Source organism: Filicampus tigris, chromosome 2 (assembly GCF_054856515.1).
Source record: "Filicampus tigris isolate MCC_2025a chromosome 2, RoL_Ftig_1.0, whole genome shotgun sequence".
In the NCBI taxonomy this organism is placed as follows: domain Eukaryota; kingdom Metazoa; phylum Chordata; class Actinopteri; order Syngnathiformes; family Syngnathidae; genus Filicampus; species Filicampus tigris.
In genome coordinates, this window is record NC_141218.1 from 32,017,749 (window position 1) to 32,034,108 (window position 16,360).

The window sequence follows — 16,360 nt, forward strand, 5'->3', positions numbered from 1 at the left end:
ACCTCCCAGTCCAAAACAGATGCTTGCCACTGGGCAATTTTGTCAATGTTTTCCAGCCTCCTCTTCCTCTCATTGATCTGCTGGGTGACGTTTCGCATTACTGCCAAGGCTGCTGCCACGTATCGATAGTCGCTACAGACACAGACACAGTGCACACATATTGACTCTTGGGGAATTAAAGGGTCAAGTTAAGCTCTTTGAAAACCACTCTTTTACAAACAATTCTGGTGATGTTAAAGTAATGAAAGACACAGTCTGAAATAATAATGGTAAGCCTGCTGGAACAAGGTCCAATAGCAAGGCAGTGAGTCACTATCGAATTCTAATTAGCCACTTGGTCTAGCGACTGTAAAAACGACTGCATCAACGCTATCTGATTGGGGTTGTTCCCTCTTTGCCGCTGACTGCAATAGATCGAAATATAGTGCGTATGTGTTTGACAGAGGGATGGCCTATACTTGGCAGATTCTCTGAAGTCAAACACTGTGAATTGGCTGGCAGAGCTGGCACCTGTCCCTATCTGGCTGAACCGCGCCTCGTTTGTGAATGACCTGGCTGAGTTATGCTAAATCTCTTGCACTACGTTTCTGTGGGCTTGCACGCAAGGGTCTACACGTCTCAATTTTCATGTACCGTACACTAAGGGAGCCCTTCTTCAAATACTTTAGAAGAGAGCTATAAAGCGCCGATTCTTCAAATGTGCTAAAATGAACATTTGATAATATGCAACAGAACACAAGATAAATTCACAACAGATTATTTTCAAAGGACTAAGGACTTCTATCAATGCATCATACCTGTGCTCTTGTGCAGTGTATTTGAGAAGCTCAGCCAACTGGAGGGGATATTTGCAGATCTTCTGGACAGGGGTGAGCAAGAAGCCGTCTATGGCTATGTCAATCATTTGCTGAAGGAGTCGACAGGCCTCAAAGAAGTGCTGGTACCTGCCATCCCTCATCAACTTGCTCAGCTCCATGCAAGCGTCCAGGTGGTTATTACAGTATTCTGAATATATCCAGAAACCATCTTGCTGTAATAAAGAAGAGCAGTAATATCAAGTAAAAAGTCAAATGAATTAAAATGGTCATCTTCCAAGCTTAATGCACTCAAGAATATAGTTTTTATATTCATGATTTATTGTATGTTTAAGATGTGAGTCATGTACATTACTGCTTCCTACAGGACTGAAGCAAAATATTATTGCCCAGCACAATGAATTTTCATTCGAACAAGATGTTCAGGAGTCAAAACAGAATGTTTATGTCTTAATACTACAATGGCTCATGACTCATAGACAAAACAAAAACACAGAGCTGGCCATTCCGTCTATGTGATAGACCGGTTCGTCTCTCCGTCAAAGAAGGAGGCCCGTTTTGCTGACGGTTGACGAATGATGGGATAACATTTAAAATAGATGGACTAAGCATAGACGGAAAGCCCTTTAATTAGTCCGCCATTGGTCTGCAGTCCGTCATTAGTCTATTTTTTGCGGCGAGGCTTCAATGGACGTGGCGGGCGCGGCGAGGAAAATAGTGAGTTGTTGCTTGCGGGACAGATTTGAGTGAGAGACCAGGTTTTGAGCAGGCTGCACAGCACGGTGAGTCACTATTTTTGTTTGAATATCAGCCAGTGGGGGGTTTGAATTGATTTGACTGGTAGTTTGAAGAATGCACCCAGTATTGCTAATGTAATTGGCAGCTAATCAAGTGGGATGGGTGGGACTTTGGGGGCGTTTGCTTTGCTCAGGGCTCCGGTAACAACCAATCATGGCTCTGTGTCAGAAAACAAGTGAGCCGTGATTGGTCGTTACCTGCAACTGTGATATCATTTTCAGTCGACAGAAAGTGGCAAAATGGCTGGCCCACAGTGGACCACAAACGGGTGGGTTTTATTCCACAAATGCAATATTAACCAGAATGCTGTGTTTAGACTAGTGGGCCTGCATAGAACATGTTCTTCTAAAGAAAATCTATGGGTTCATTTCCACTTTAAGCAGGACAAAGAACAGGACAGGCACAGCAGAGTGAGATGTGAGCACATGTCACGTTCTTTTACTCTGGTGGTGCATGTTTAAGTCTACCCATTTGTATTTTAATTTAAAAACATATATTTGAAAAGTGCACAATGAACTCACATGTTCCAAAAAGCATGGTCCAATTTCAGAAAGGTGGGGCTCCTCTGTGTTGTACTGTTTCTCCAAGTCTCTAACAAATCCCATCTGGAAGCGGTAGATGTCCTCAATGTTTCCAAAGATGACCTTCAGTTGGTCATCATTAAACATGTCCACACGCTTCCTGCACTGGCGAAGGTAACCCTGCAAAAAAATAAAAAATAAAATAAAAATTATATATATATATATATACATATATATACATAACACCATTGATAAACATTCATTATGCATCATCCACGAAAAAAATTTAATATTCAACTATATTAAAAAATATTGAACAAAAATGGAGAATCTGCAGGTGCCAAACCTCAAGTATGCGGGGGTCCACTGTACTGTATTGTATTATATCTTTATTATGTATTATGTATTGTTTATTATCTTGCACATGTGTAAAGAGACCATAAATGGTAACAAGCATTATAGTGGCTATTGGTCACACAATTGTCAAACTATTCACTGACAACTAATATTCAAAACAATGTAAAACAGTTCCCAGGTGTTTTTCTGTGCGTCTGTGGAAGGCTTTTATCAAATTTGAATCTACTGGCTGAAAAAGCAGATCATTTAGGTGACATAAATTGTACCTGGAACAACCAGTGGAGACTTTCAAATGCACTGTAAATGCATTTTAGATTCTTGTGCCAAGGGTGTACCTCATACAGTATGTTTGGCACCCATTGATATTTAAAATAAGTGGAGTACACAGTTGTAAGTGTCCTTGCTGAAAAAAATCTGCCAACAATTGACATTTGCCATATGTTTCAATATTCAACAATATACATGTGCTGTTGCTGTACACATACTCACAGTTTAAAAATAAGTAATAAAATTGTCCTGAGTGTATTTAAAGGAAAATATATTATTCTCGACGGGGCGAGTGGTTGTAAAGGGAGAACCGGACTAGATGCGCGACAGTTTCGGCCAGCAATGGACCAGCCATTCGGGAATCTACCGAAATTCTCGATGGCCATCATAGATCCCTTGTATGTTATGCATCCACAATTTAAAACAGATCCCACGTGTCTTTATAAAAAGACGTGTTGAAAAAATGACTGCGGGAGGATTTTTAGTTTATAATTTTGGGAACAGTAGCTCATCTGTAACAGTGGGGTAGATGTACAGAATGGCCCATAGACACACTTTCAGAAATAGACAGGTAACTCAAGATTTTCCTGATAGATTGATTTTAAACTTGATGGGTGGGTATGCACCTCAAGAAACCAACATTAAAATGTTGATTTTCCATCATTTGTCCCTTTTAAAGCTGTATGTATTTGCTGTCTAGCAGCTAATAATGATATCTGATATTTAGCTAGTTTATATGCATTTTGTACCTCACAAATGTCCTTGAGGTGTTTGATGTAGTGTCTCTCCGTGCTCATGATCTCATTGATGACGTTAGCTCTCATCTGGTCACGGTTCTGGAGAGGCGAGCCCAGACACAAACAATCGTTGGCTGGGTCCAGGTGACCATTTTGAACCTCGCTCGTCCCTTCGGCTGGTTCCCCTCCTCCATCCTCTTGATTCACCCACAACTAAGGACAAATACATTTACACGCACAAACATGGACACGTGATGGCCAGGTAAATTGTGTGTTAACTACATTTGATGAAAAGGTTTTAACAGACAAAACTCACTCCAGACCCTTAATCCAAAATTGAATCTGACTTATCCCACATACAACAGCTACATCAGACACAGATACTATGGCGCACGTCATAGCATTTCAAAGATTAGTTCCCAGAGGACATCCTACTTTGTGTGTGAACCACCCCCCACACAGACACACCACTAACATATGCACACGTAAAAAGGGATATAGACAAGAAGTGACCACACCACTGTTAAGAGGATTCCTGAGCAAAAAATGCCATTGTAGATGATGTTTAAAAAATTCCACTGTACGTGTGATCTATAACCTGCTCAAATCAGTTGAAAAAAAATATACCGGTACTGTTTATAAAAACAACCACACTAAACCTGGAACTGTGGTTTGTTGAAGCACATTTGTTTCAATTACAATATTCATTTTTTGGGGTAGGATGTTAGCATTGCACTTCTTGACTAATGGGCCACGTTTGCTTGCAGAAGCATTCCAAATTTGTCCAAATGTAACTGCATCTCTTGTGCACAGCCCACCGCCCACATATTTTCAGTTGGATTTAGTTCTGGGTTCTGTCTGGGCCAATTTATATTGTCTTTTGGCGAAGCTATTCTTCTCTTAATTTGGATGTGATATAACGGACCAATCACGAGAGAGAATGCGCGCGGCGTCGTATACGCAGCAGCAATTTCCGACATGTGCGCGGCATGTGATGCAGACCTGTCGCCAACATGTCGCACAGCACAACGTGTCGGTCACGTGATGCAATGCGTCAGTTGTCGCTCGCGCCGACGCGGGAGTATAAAGAAGCCTTTAGACCACAACACGCTGCCGGGAATAATTTCAAAGTAAAGAATAAACAATTGTAGCGCAGTTAACTTGACTCCTTCTTCCTGACAGTGTAGGCTACACGTGAATATTCTTTTACCGATACTCAAGGCAGAAAAAAATTCCTCAAGCATTTGTTTTTAACCGAGGTACTCAAATTACTCGGGGGCGTTTCAACCCTAAATATGACACGATTACGGAGTAGTTGAATGTAGGGTTGTAGCTATCGAATATTTCAGTATTCGAATTTCCTATTGAAAATTATATCAAACAATCAAGTATTCAAGTATAATGTTGTATTTAGATACATTTTTAAAGTAGATGTATAGTCTACTTAAAAATTTATCTGGATCCAGATGATTTTATTTCGTGCAACCACTTGATGAAAATTCAACATACAATTTTTTCAGTGTATATCATTGCTTGGTTAAAGAGCAATTATAAATACAAAAGAGAAAATAAGACATTTAATAATTTATGACCAATTGGTTTCCTTTTTAATACAATCAACATTTTTTATTTCTTAAACTCACATTATGCTTAGCAGCAAACTGTATTTTTATGTCTATAAACATTCCCAGTAGGGAAATTTCTAACACAAATACAATTTCAGTTTAAATTTGCAGTTTAAGATTTCTTGCTTCAAAAACATAAGGCATTCATTAAAAAAAGTCATGAACTGTCCTTGTGCAACTTCACTTGAGCAGCAAGCATTTTAGGATGCGACATAATACAGTATTTTTATGGCTGTGCCTTTATGAGCTTAGACCACCTGACTCAGAATAAGACAAATATTCTTTGTACGACTATCGCTGGCGTCGGTTCAAAACCTTGTTTCTCCAAAATAGTCACTTTTCAGGAGACCACAAAGATGGAAAGTTTGTTCAACCATTAGCATTGCGTCGTGAAAGACAGCAAGACATTTTCAACACTTTACATTGGTCAATAATGTGTAAAAGTAATACCCACACGTGTGGACTGACCAACAGTATCGGTTTTTTTTTTTACCAAAATATGACTTATGAGGTATTGGCCTGAGGCCAGCGTTACACATTTTGGAAGTGTTTAAACTAGACCAGTCCTTCTCAAATATGGGGGTGGTGTGCGATGCCGGGGAGGGTAGCGTGTGACATGGGACCATGGTTTTTTTTTTTTTTTTGCCGTACAAAAGTAAAGTGTAATAGCACATTCACTTCAGCAGTTGAGAGCGATGGTGTTATTTATTTATCTATTTAAATTTCAAGCAAATTGATACATTTCAAATCTTTTCTGTGACAGACTGAAAACGTTAATGAAGTTATTCTTTGATGTAAGTTGGTCTATAATTCTTTCTTTTTGGTTTTCCTTTAAGGTAGAGGTGTAACACTTTTATAGACAAAAGATATTCTTTGTAGTTCCAGCGGAGAGTTGAGGGGGCGTAAAAAGGTTTTCTTCTTCCTGATGGAGGCGTAACAGAAAATAATTGAGACACACTGAAATAGACTTTGCACTGATCTGATTGGCTATTTTGGCTTGGCCAATTTTTCTCATTTTATGCACATTTTGTGATCAGCTGTAATGTCTTAATTCACTCGTCCGATGACACCATTGATCGGCTCCGCAAAATAAGACATTATAGCCGCAGTTTGCCACAAATGAATTTTGGCAGTCAGTTATAGATTTTGGCGCCACCTGTCAATGTGTAACTGTGGTTTTAACTTCTTTTTGCGGCACGGAGAAGCCACTCTGCTCCTTGGGTGGTCATTGTGTGAATCTGCTAATCAATACCCATGCCCCTTTCCTTTCTGGTACCATACAGCAAATATAGCGCCTCAACTGAAGCATCAAAGGTATAAATATCTAAGTTTGAGAATGGATCCTATTGGGATCAGAGGCATGGACAGCTCAAACAGTGTTGATGCCCCACACCACTCCGGCAGGTATTAATGGCCATCTCATCACAGCAACCTTGGTGCTGTCTTTGCGTGTATTTTTGACTGGACACACTATTCCATTGTTGGGCAAAGCCGACGTGCAGCAGTCAGGATATTCAGAGTTTTGGATTATACTGTAAAAAGGATATTACGTGAAGCGAACCAACCAGGAGCACGGCGAGTGTTTCACCCCACCCATATTTGAGAGAGTGTAACTCAGTTTCCCCAATTGTCCACAATTATACAATATTAAAGTTGTGTAAATTATCTTTGTGAAACAAATATTAATACATCTGTCACTAAATGTGATGACCTCGCTTCATAACGCTCTCAGTGCCTTCAACCAAAGCCCAATGTCCATCAATATAGTATAAGACCAGTGTTGGGCATGTTACTTCCAAAATATAATATATTTCATATTATTTGTTACTTGCATTGAAAGGAATAAGTGTCTTTATATTATAATATTACCATCTATGTAGAGTAATAAATTACTCATTACTTTAAATATTTTTTTTTTTTTTTTTTTTTTTTTTTTTAAATCGGGGATCAATGGATTCATGATTTCGACAATTTAAAAGGAAAATGCAAAATTTGCAAACATAGCTGGTAAAATTAACTTGTAACGAGGATCTTTAACTATATAGTGTGGGGTATAATGTTAATTGTTATGACTATGGTGGGCGATCACTGTCTTTGATTAATATATGTATCAATGACAAGATAAAAATACAAATATGGAAACTGAAATTTGGTCCAATAAATAATCCCAGACTTTACACCATAAATAAAATGATCAACATACTCAAATTACTTTACACACATGGGAAGATACGTTTATATTGCCACTACATGTTCCTATGAATTATCTATTGATAACGACAGAATTCACATTCGACCCCTGCTATTCGCAAATATCTCCATCATTTGACTTCACCAAAACCCTCCTCTAATGGGTACATGACCTCATTTACTCTGCAGTCCTCTCTGACCACCTTGACCACCTTCTGCATCCACATGACTCAAATTGTAGCCACTTACAGTACTGCACTGGCCATATGTCACAGTGCCTAGTGCACTAATCAAAACTTACAATGACAACTTACAACTCATTATGATTGCGGGCCTATACATATTGTACTTGTCACCATGGTAATAAACAAGCCACAATTAACAGAAACCTAGCCCACCACAAGGCAAAGGTTATGTAGTAAGGTACATTAACATTAATCTCACTGATCTGCACTACGTTATTGTTAGCTTGTTTTGTGCCCTACGTGGCTTCATACCGGCCGTCTTGGGTGGAGAGCAAGGTCCATGTTACTACGATTACACGTCACTGTGCTCGCCTTCCATTTCAGCCTGAAATGCTACCACACTTTGGCTATTTTATCTTTTTTTCCTGACATTGTTCTTCTTTTTCATGTTCGCACTCCGTCAACATAATACATTTGCTTCCGCCTCCGACTTCCCTGACGTAGGTAATGTAACTTATGTCACATAAACGCCCGTTCACAGTGTTGCTTTTCAATATTAGTATGAGGTTCAAAATAAAAATTGACTTTGCAATACAAATCGGATTATTTCAAGTCTTGGTATAGTAATCCCTTGCATACACGTGGGTGACTGGTTACAAAATGTACTCAAACACGTTTTTTTTTTTTTTTGAGGGTTGGCTGAAACATAGCCCTCACTATTTGCTAAAAAAAACCACTCACTTATGTTATAAAATGAGTCGGATAATTTGTGTTTCATTTTCAATGCAAAATATATTTTTGGGAAGTTTATTGTATTTACATTGTGACTATATAATAATAACAACACACTGTAAATAAAACAAAATATAAAAAGAATAATAATTGCATTGTATTTTTCTTTTATAAAATACCTTACATGGATAAAAATGGATGCATTCATCTGGTTAATTCTTAATCCTTATTCCACAAATGCAACATTAATCAGAATATTGTCTATAGACTAGTGGGGGCGTATACATAATATTCCTGCGCAAAATATTCTGCATTTCCTTACACTTTTAATGGTACAGCAATACTGTAAAATACAGTACACGAACCCCAATTCCAATAAGTTGGGACATTGTGTAAAAGAGAAATAAAAACTGAATAAAATTATTTGCAAATCCTTTGTCACATATATTCAATTGAATGCACTACAAAGACAGGACATTTAATGTTCGAACTGATGAACGTATTTTTTTTTTGCAAATATTCTCTCATTTTCAATTCGATGCCTGCAACATGTTCCAAAAAAGCTGGGACAGGGGAAACAGGAGACTGGTAAGGTTGAGAAATGCGAGAAAAAAAAACCACCTACTGTATTTGAAACATCCACACAGGTGAACAGGTTAATTGGAAATAGGTAAGTGATTATGATTGGGTATAAAAGGAGAATGCCCCCCCCAAAAGAATCAGCTGTTTACAAGCAAGGATGGGGTGAGGTTCACCTCTTTGTGAACAACTGCCTGAGCAAATATTCCAACAGTTTAAGAATGTTTCTCAATGTACAATTGCAAGCAGTTTAGAGATGTCATCATCTATGATCCAGAATATCATAAAAAAATTCTGAGAATCTGCAGAAATTTCTACACATAAGCATCAAGGCTGAAATCCGACATTGAATGCCGGTGACCTGCATTAAAAACAAGCAGTCTTTTATAAAAGATACTGCCACATGGCCGCAGGAGCACTTCAGAAAACCAGTGTCAGTTAACACAGTTTGTCACAACTATTGCTGTTATTGTATTTATGTTTTTTTTAACAGTGATGTGTTCACTTTCTAAAACCACTGTAGATCTTTGCAAATTTACTCACATGCACAACCCACACATTTATGCCCACAGGTTCACACACATAAGATACAATCCCGCTAATAGAAAGGGCACAGTGAGCGTGACTTTAAATGCCCAGCAGCCAACACCTGACGACACACACTTTGCCAATATAACACTGAAGAAGTGACGGGTAGAATGCCAAACACAAAATGAGAAATGCAGCGCCACAGACAAGCAGAGTGACGGGTGGGAGAGCACTGAACTGCAGAGACGAGAACCAGTAGCGCAGCCTTACAACTGAAAAATAGTCAGAGTCAACAGTAAATGAATTGTACTGAAAAAAATGATAAAAAAATAGCAATTGGCATCGATATTTATGTAAATTTTACATTAATAGTAGTAGTCACTCAAACTGCCTAATATCTTAAATATTTTGGTAAAAATCAAGAACTTTACTTTTGACTCATCACTACGACCTAGTATCTATGACACCTGTCAAAGGTGATTGGATGAGGTTAATGATTGGTAATGTTGAGGGTGCGTTGCGTGGTGGGTTGGACAGGCTAGATGGTTGGATGAGGCTGGTAAAAAACGCACCTTTGACGTGGTGTTTTGGAACCGTGGAGTTGCTATGGGGTTGATATAGAAAACCTGTTTTGTTTGGGGCTGAGGAGGGTGGGGTTCCACCTTGGAGAGAAAGAATGACACAACAGAAAGATACTTTTTGGTTGACAGTCCTGCCCTCTTGGGAGTGACAATGGAAGGGTGGACAGGTGGGAATGGCAATGAGGGGTGTCTGGAGGCGGAGGAGGTGTTCGGCTGTAAACCTCCACCGACAACAATGCTAAATCTTGCTTCGTTGAGCCCTCAAATAAATAACACACAGTTGCTTCATCAGACATCATTTCAAACAAGAGCTGGGTCAGTTCTGTTCAGATGTGGGTTATTTTATAATCACAACTCGGGTAAAAAACCAAAAACAAAATAAAAAATAAATCAATTTTAAAAAATAGCGTAAACCAGCCTGGTTTAGTTATGTTTTCATGCTGGTGTCTTACTGGGAACTCCAGCAAGACCAATGGAAAACAGCCAAGTTTTAAACAGCCAAACTTTCGGTCACTGGGCAACCCGCTCTATGAAGTGAGCCACAGCCGCGTATGTTTCTGGGGCCCTGTCTGGAGCTGGTGATAGCTGGTGACCAGCTGGTGTCTTGCTGGTGTCACCAGCTACCAGCAGGGCAACAACAGCACGCAGGTCTTGCTGGGTGGCTGTGAGCAGATTGCACAGTGACCAGCTCGAAAAGACAACAAAACCATGCTGATCTATGCTTTTATTCCTTCTTCTTTATTAGCAGGGAATGTGAAATGACGAAATGGTGAGTGCATTTGAGAGAGAAAAGACAAAAGGGACATCCTCAGCATTTATTTTTAGTGGGGCAATATGTATTACATGTATTCAAATAAATGATTGTTCACCACTGTTTATACAATATGTGTGAAGAGCCAGTATAGCAATGTTTGTTTGTTGGCATATGTTCATGTGCCTCCAGTTGTGTGTGTGGGTGTATGTTATGTCTGCAGTTGTGGGCCAGCTGTGGCTTCAACAGACTCACCCGCACAAAGCTGGCAGGGAACCATCCCTCCTCTTCATCAATCTGTCCCCACCACCAGTCCTTGTTGGAGGCATCCAGCACTTTTATGACGTCACCGGCCTTAAATGCCAACTCCCGGTCCGCCATGGTCACATGGTCCCATACCGCCTCAGCGTTGACGATTGACCCTCCACTTATCAACTAAAGAATAGGTGAGAATAGAGAATATATCTCAATCCATAGCTCATTAAAAATGGTCTACAACTGTGTTGACACCAATGACAAAACACTGCAGGATTAACAAATTGCAAGATAAATTTCATCTGAACTGAACACATTATAGACTAACATCTACACTCAGTGTATTATACCACAATCTGTTCCTCAATTATTTGTTCTATTATGCATCTTAAAAAAATAAATAAATAAAATTCACATGGTGTATGGGTTTAAGTTATTATACATCTTAAATCTCTTTTTAGGCTTCTTAAAGAATAATTTATTTATGAATTGTGTATCAATTGAAATAATTTATTAAAATAAATATTTCAGCAACTGCAATACTTATCCTTTGTGTTGAAACCACTCAGATTACAAATGAATTCAAAATACAAACCCCTCAAAGCCCACTGTTAGCGCTAAGGACTGTAAACAGCATTACCCAGTTGCTATACACAAACCACAGCACAATACAACAAAGTGCACCAACACAAAAAGGGCAAAACTGTGACAGGGTAAACAGACATGCATCAGTCAGTAGGGGGAGATCATGGCCTGTGAGCTGATTGTCATTCTTTCAGGGATACAGGTAGCTAAAAGAAACAGCGACACTGCTTAAGTGGGACCTAGTAAACAAATAATCCCAGACTGTACACCATAAATAAAAGTACCAAACATACTCCAAATAATTTACACACATGGGGAAGATAAGTTTATATTCCCACTGTGTTCCTATTATCACTAACATTTTTATTTTTGTGTATTGAAGTTATACTTGAACATTGGTCCAACAAATAATAGTGATAGATGAAGTGTAATTGATCATTGATGTAACCAGACAGATAGGGAATGTGTAGTAAAATTAAAAATATCCATTGATAACGAGAGATCCGAACCGAGCACATCTTTTCTTCTTTTCCTTTACAAAAAAAAAGAACAAAACACAATTCAAAGTTCAGGTAGTTGTCAGTCTCTTGACTACATGGAGACAAAGGTTCAAGGTGATTGAGCGAACAGATGGAAAAAATAAACAAGCAAGTTAGTCCAATTGGCGTTGCCGTACCATGAGGTAAGCGGCCAGGCGAGGTCTTTCGCCCAGAATCGTACTGATTTGCATTTTGCTTGCTAACAACCAATCAGAGTGGTCCCCATTTTGCATACTGCCATAGATGGTACATTCATTTAAATCATATCTAAAAAGCAAAATACTTCTTCACAATTCTAAATGCTGATTTTTACTTAGGTTTATTCCTGCTTGTATTTTGAATGTTTTGTATTTTTATTTCATGAAACCATGACAGTGATTGGTCTCTCAACCAATGACTTCTCAGCCATGTAAGATGCTGACTAGCCTGGAAAAAATAAATAAAGTGTTTGTAAGAAAGACTCTCTGAACTATATGCGCATTTTTTTTGCGATACTCTATAGGCAAGTAATAAATGAATGGTGATTGTTTCAATTAACAGCTTGTGTTGTAAATTAACTAATGGATCACTTTCTCCTATCATTTTAGTGGTTAATTTTGTCTTGTGGTCTCAAAAACGTAACCTGTTACAGGAATCGATAACTGAAATAAGATTGTAAAAATATAATGAGTAACTCATATTTTACTTTTTTTACTGCCTAAATGTAATCTATTACAGCAATGTGTTACTTTTGTAACGCATTGTCCCCAACACTGCTAAGCAGTGATCGAGTGTGAGTGTAAAGTGACATGATTATTGTGGGAAATGTGTAAAAAAAATATAAAGGGCAAGCAAGTGACAGGTGCAGATGGATCATTTTTTAAAAAGTCCTCCGGAGTTCCACAGGGTGCCACTTGCACTGGCAAGACTGTCACGCCAAATCCTGGCTTATAAGTAAATTAATATGAAAATGTTTACTTTGAGGCAGCATGGTGGCGACTGGTTAGCACATCCGCCTCACAGTACAGAGGTCCGGGGTTCGAATACGGGCTCCGGCCTTCCCGTGTGGAGTTTGCATGTTCTCCCTGTGAATGTGGGTGTTAGACTTGGGTGCTCCAACATTCCAAAAACATGCTAGTGTTAATTTAACACTGTAGATTGTCCCGAGGGAAATTGTGGGTGTGAATGGTTGTCTATTTTTGCCCTGCGATTGGCTGACAACCAGTTCAGGCCAGTGTACCCCGCCTACTGCCCGAATACAGCTGGGATAGGCTCCAGCACGCCCGCCACCCTTGTGAGGATGAGCGGTTCGGATAATGGAAGGACTCACTTACTTTGAACTGAGTGTAGTGTTACAATACAACAACTTTAGCAAACTTAAGTGCTACTTGCAGAGACGTGCTTATCACTGTCAGGAAAAAAAAGAAAAACAATTGTCGACTGGCGTAAGTGTGGGCCGATTACCAGAGCAATCAAAGGAATAACTGATTCTAAAAAAATTGTTGGTGAAAGCCCTAAATTTTACTTCAGTTAAAACTTTGCATACAGTAAATAAATAAACAGTGTATGATAACACCAGTTGGTTGCTGGAACTCATGCAACAGAACAAGCATAAAAAAGTTACAATTTGCTTTTTGGGACACATGATTAACCACCCCATCATATTGGAGTTCTAATGAAGCATTTAATGCGCAAAGTTGTTCACATTCTCGGTAAACTAAGGCAATGTATCTGGAGAAACTGTGAAATTCTTCCTTGCATGTCATGCAAAAAGCACCCATTTTTGCATGCAGGTTTTCGCTCAAAGATGTCACTGAGTAGGTTGATTAAATCGGCAATCACACAGGGCTGTGAGCCGCTGCAACAATAGCTCCAGCCTATATCGCAAAGCTCTTCACTTCAGGAAGAGAGGAGGATTACTGCAAAAACATGTGTCACGCTGCCATGGAAACAGCACGGATGGAGGCTGCTCAAAAAGATTAAAAATCTTTGTTCATTCAGGAAGAGAAATTGGATTTATATCATTCAGACTGAAATGATTACAATGCAGAAATACATCATGGCATGATCGACCCAACTTGGCCAGCACATACAGAACAGAGGTCAGCCTTGATGCTCCCTTATTAAATCTTATCAGGTTCACACCACTGCACTACACCATATTCTGCCCAATTCACCACAGTGCAGTTCCTATCAATCTGCTGTAATACAGGCAACAGACATCAGGAACAAGGGGGAGACAGCGATCCAGTCACTAGCCCAATGCTCCTTCCTATTCGGTTCCCTCCTTCCCCTCTTCCCATCACCCTAATGAGATCAGCACTCTCCAATATAGTGCATTCATTTCCCTACATGTCTGAATAAATTAAAAGTATTATGTAATCAATCCCAACAATTGCCCCTGCCTTTGCTCAACTCAGCCATACAGCGGCTTGATCAAATAACATCAGGACGCTCTTACACACAAACACTCATGGCCTGAGATCTGACAGCTGTAATGACCTATACAGTATGGCCAGTTGCACGTTGCAAGATCTGCATTTAGGTCAAAGCAAACCAATGCAGAGGAATGTCTCTCTTAGTGTGGACTCATGTGGCAAGTTCAAGCGACATGAATTAACACCGAGTTAGAAACACAATGGCTTGAGTCCTTCTATCTTTGCACCACAAAGCATCAGCATTCGCTGCGCCGGCGACGCCACTGCATTCTTCCTCCCTTTGTAGTTGTAGCATAGTTGCACTAAAGCACCGACGGCATTCCTAAGCAAATACATATGTCTCAACAAGCCTTACCATGTTCGTAGCATGTAACTGTAAGGAGAGAGTATGCATGGAGAAGTCCGGCTCACAGGATCATGACTGATGATCCCTTCCAATCGAGCTCAAAATTACGGTTGTTCACGAGAGCGGAGCCCAAGCTGTCTATTAACACGGTGCTATATTCCAGAAAGAGGCTTCTCTTTCTGACGCACAGAGTGAGTCTCGTGGTCCGTCCTCCCTGCGTCTGCCAACCTTGTTATGTAATACACATATACCCCGAGTCTGGGAGCCAATCAGAAATAGCTCTTCCTCAAATCAGTGAGAAATAGCAGCCCCTCTCTCACACACATGGTTTTGTCACTCACGCACGCTATACACACATTCACACTTTGCACAACATTTAACAGAAAGCTGTAAGAAGGCACCTGCCCTGGAGGGATTACAAACGTGTGAATGCCTTCCGATTCAATAAAAGACTACAGAGTCGATACAAAGGAGTTGTATTACATGCACAAAAACAAACCACTGCAGACATGGACTTGCTAACGTGTGAACACGTGCCGTGCTGCTTACTTTAAGATTGTGCCATAGCCACAACGGTATACAACATCATGATGCTCTGCTTACAACTACTGTGTGGCCTCTGCATGGAAGTAAGCTCAAGCTTTGTTCGACGGTGAAGAGAACATCGGCCCACATGCCATGACAAGTGAAAGAGTTACCTGCCCTTGTAATACAAATGGCTGCCAAGTATTTGTCGACACATGCAGTGAAACGTTTCCACCGTCACAAAACAAACACATATTATCTACAGGGTGAGAGAGCTATTACAGTATATCACATATCTAAAAAAAAAAAAAAAAAAAAAAAAAAAAACTAGCCTGCCCACCATCACTAATAATAGGAATGCCATGAATAACAGTGAGATGGGCTTTTAGCATATCTATTTATAAAATCCATTAAACATTTATGACACCTGCCTCCCATCCTTTATTGGCTCATGCTACTGCATGCGGAAGAAATGAAACAGGCATTTTTCCCTCCAACATGCCTTTTCACTTGGCGGATGAAAAAAAAAAAAAAAGAAGACCTGTGAGCCTCAGTAACATATGCATTGAAGTGCAAATATTACAGAGCTACAAATGGGAGCAGAGTTGAACTGCATCTAAAATAAAATGGGGGATACCTAATGGGGAGCCCTCCTTTTTTTTGGGCCTAGCCATTCTCCACAACTTATCAGTGTTCATGTACCATGATCTTGCAGCGTCTGCAGCACACATATCACTTGCAGGCCTTTGCTAGGAATAACACGTTGTCCTCAGTAGGGAGATCACATATTTGCTGCTATGTTGTGAATAATGAACAATAAAAATCATCCGGCAGCAGGATGAGGTTAAAAAATATCACCCAGTCGACTAATAACAGTGAGAGAAGTAAATAACTCTCATGCTCATAAGCCATGGAATACAACATGGAGGAGAGAAAAGAGAGGAGGTCGACGAAAGGGACATGTTTAAATGCGGGCATAACGCGAGTGACCACAGAAAAAAGGTTACAGCATCACAGGTCTAATGTG

General features: G+C 39.7%; 1 protein-coding gene across 5 annotated transcripts in view; it reads right to left on the bottom strand.

The window, feature by feature from the left end:
- Positions 1-16,360, bottom strand: part of arhgef9a (Cdc42 guanine nucleotide exchange factor (GEF) 9a) — a 61,866-nt gene that overhangs the window by 14,706 nt on the left and 30,800 nt on the right. For 4 of the 5 annotated variants that reach the window (XM_086023591.1, XM_086023593.1, XM_086023595.1 and 1 more), the window contains 6 exons: positions 10,922-11,101; positions 9,907-9,996; positions 3,508-3,708; positions 2,135-2,314; positions 798-1,030; positions 3-132 (listed from right to left, as the gene is read on the bottom strand). In XM_086023591.1, the coding sequence (XP_085879717.1) occupies positions 3-132; positions 798-1,030; positions 2,135-2,314; positions 3,508-3,708; positions 9,907-9,996; positions 10,922-11,101 (1,014 nt within the window). The remainder of the gene's footprint in view (positions 1-2; positions 133-797; positions 1,031-2,134; positions 2,315-3,507; positions 3,709-9,906; positions 9,997-10,921; positions 11,102-16,360) is intronic. The other variant, XM_086023592.1, reaches the window with a different exon arrangement.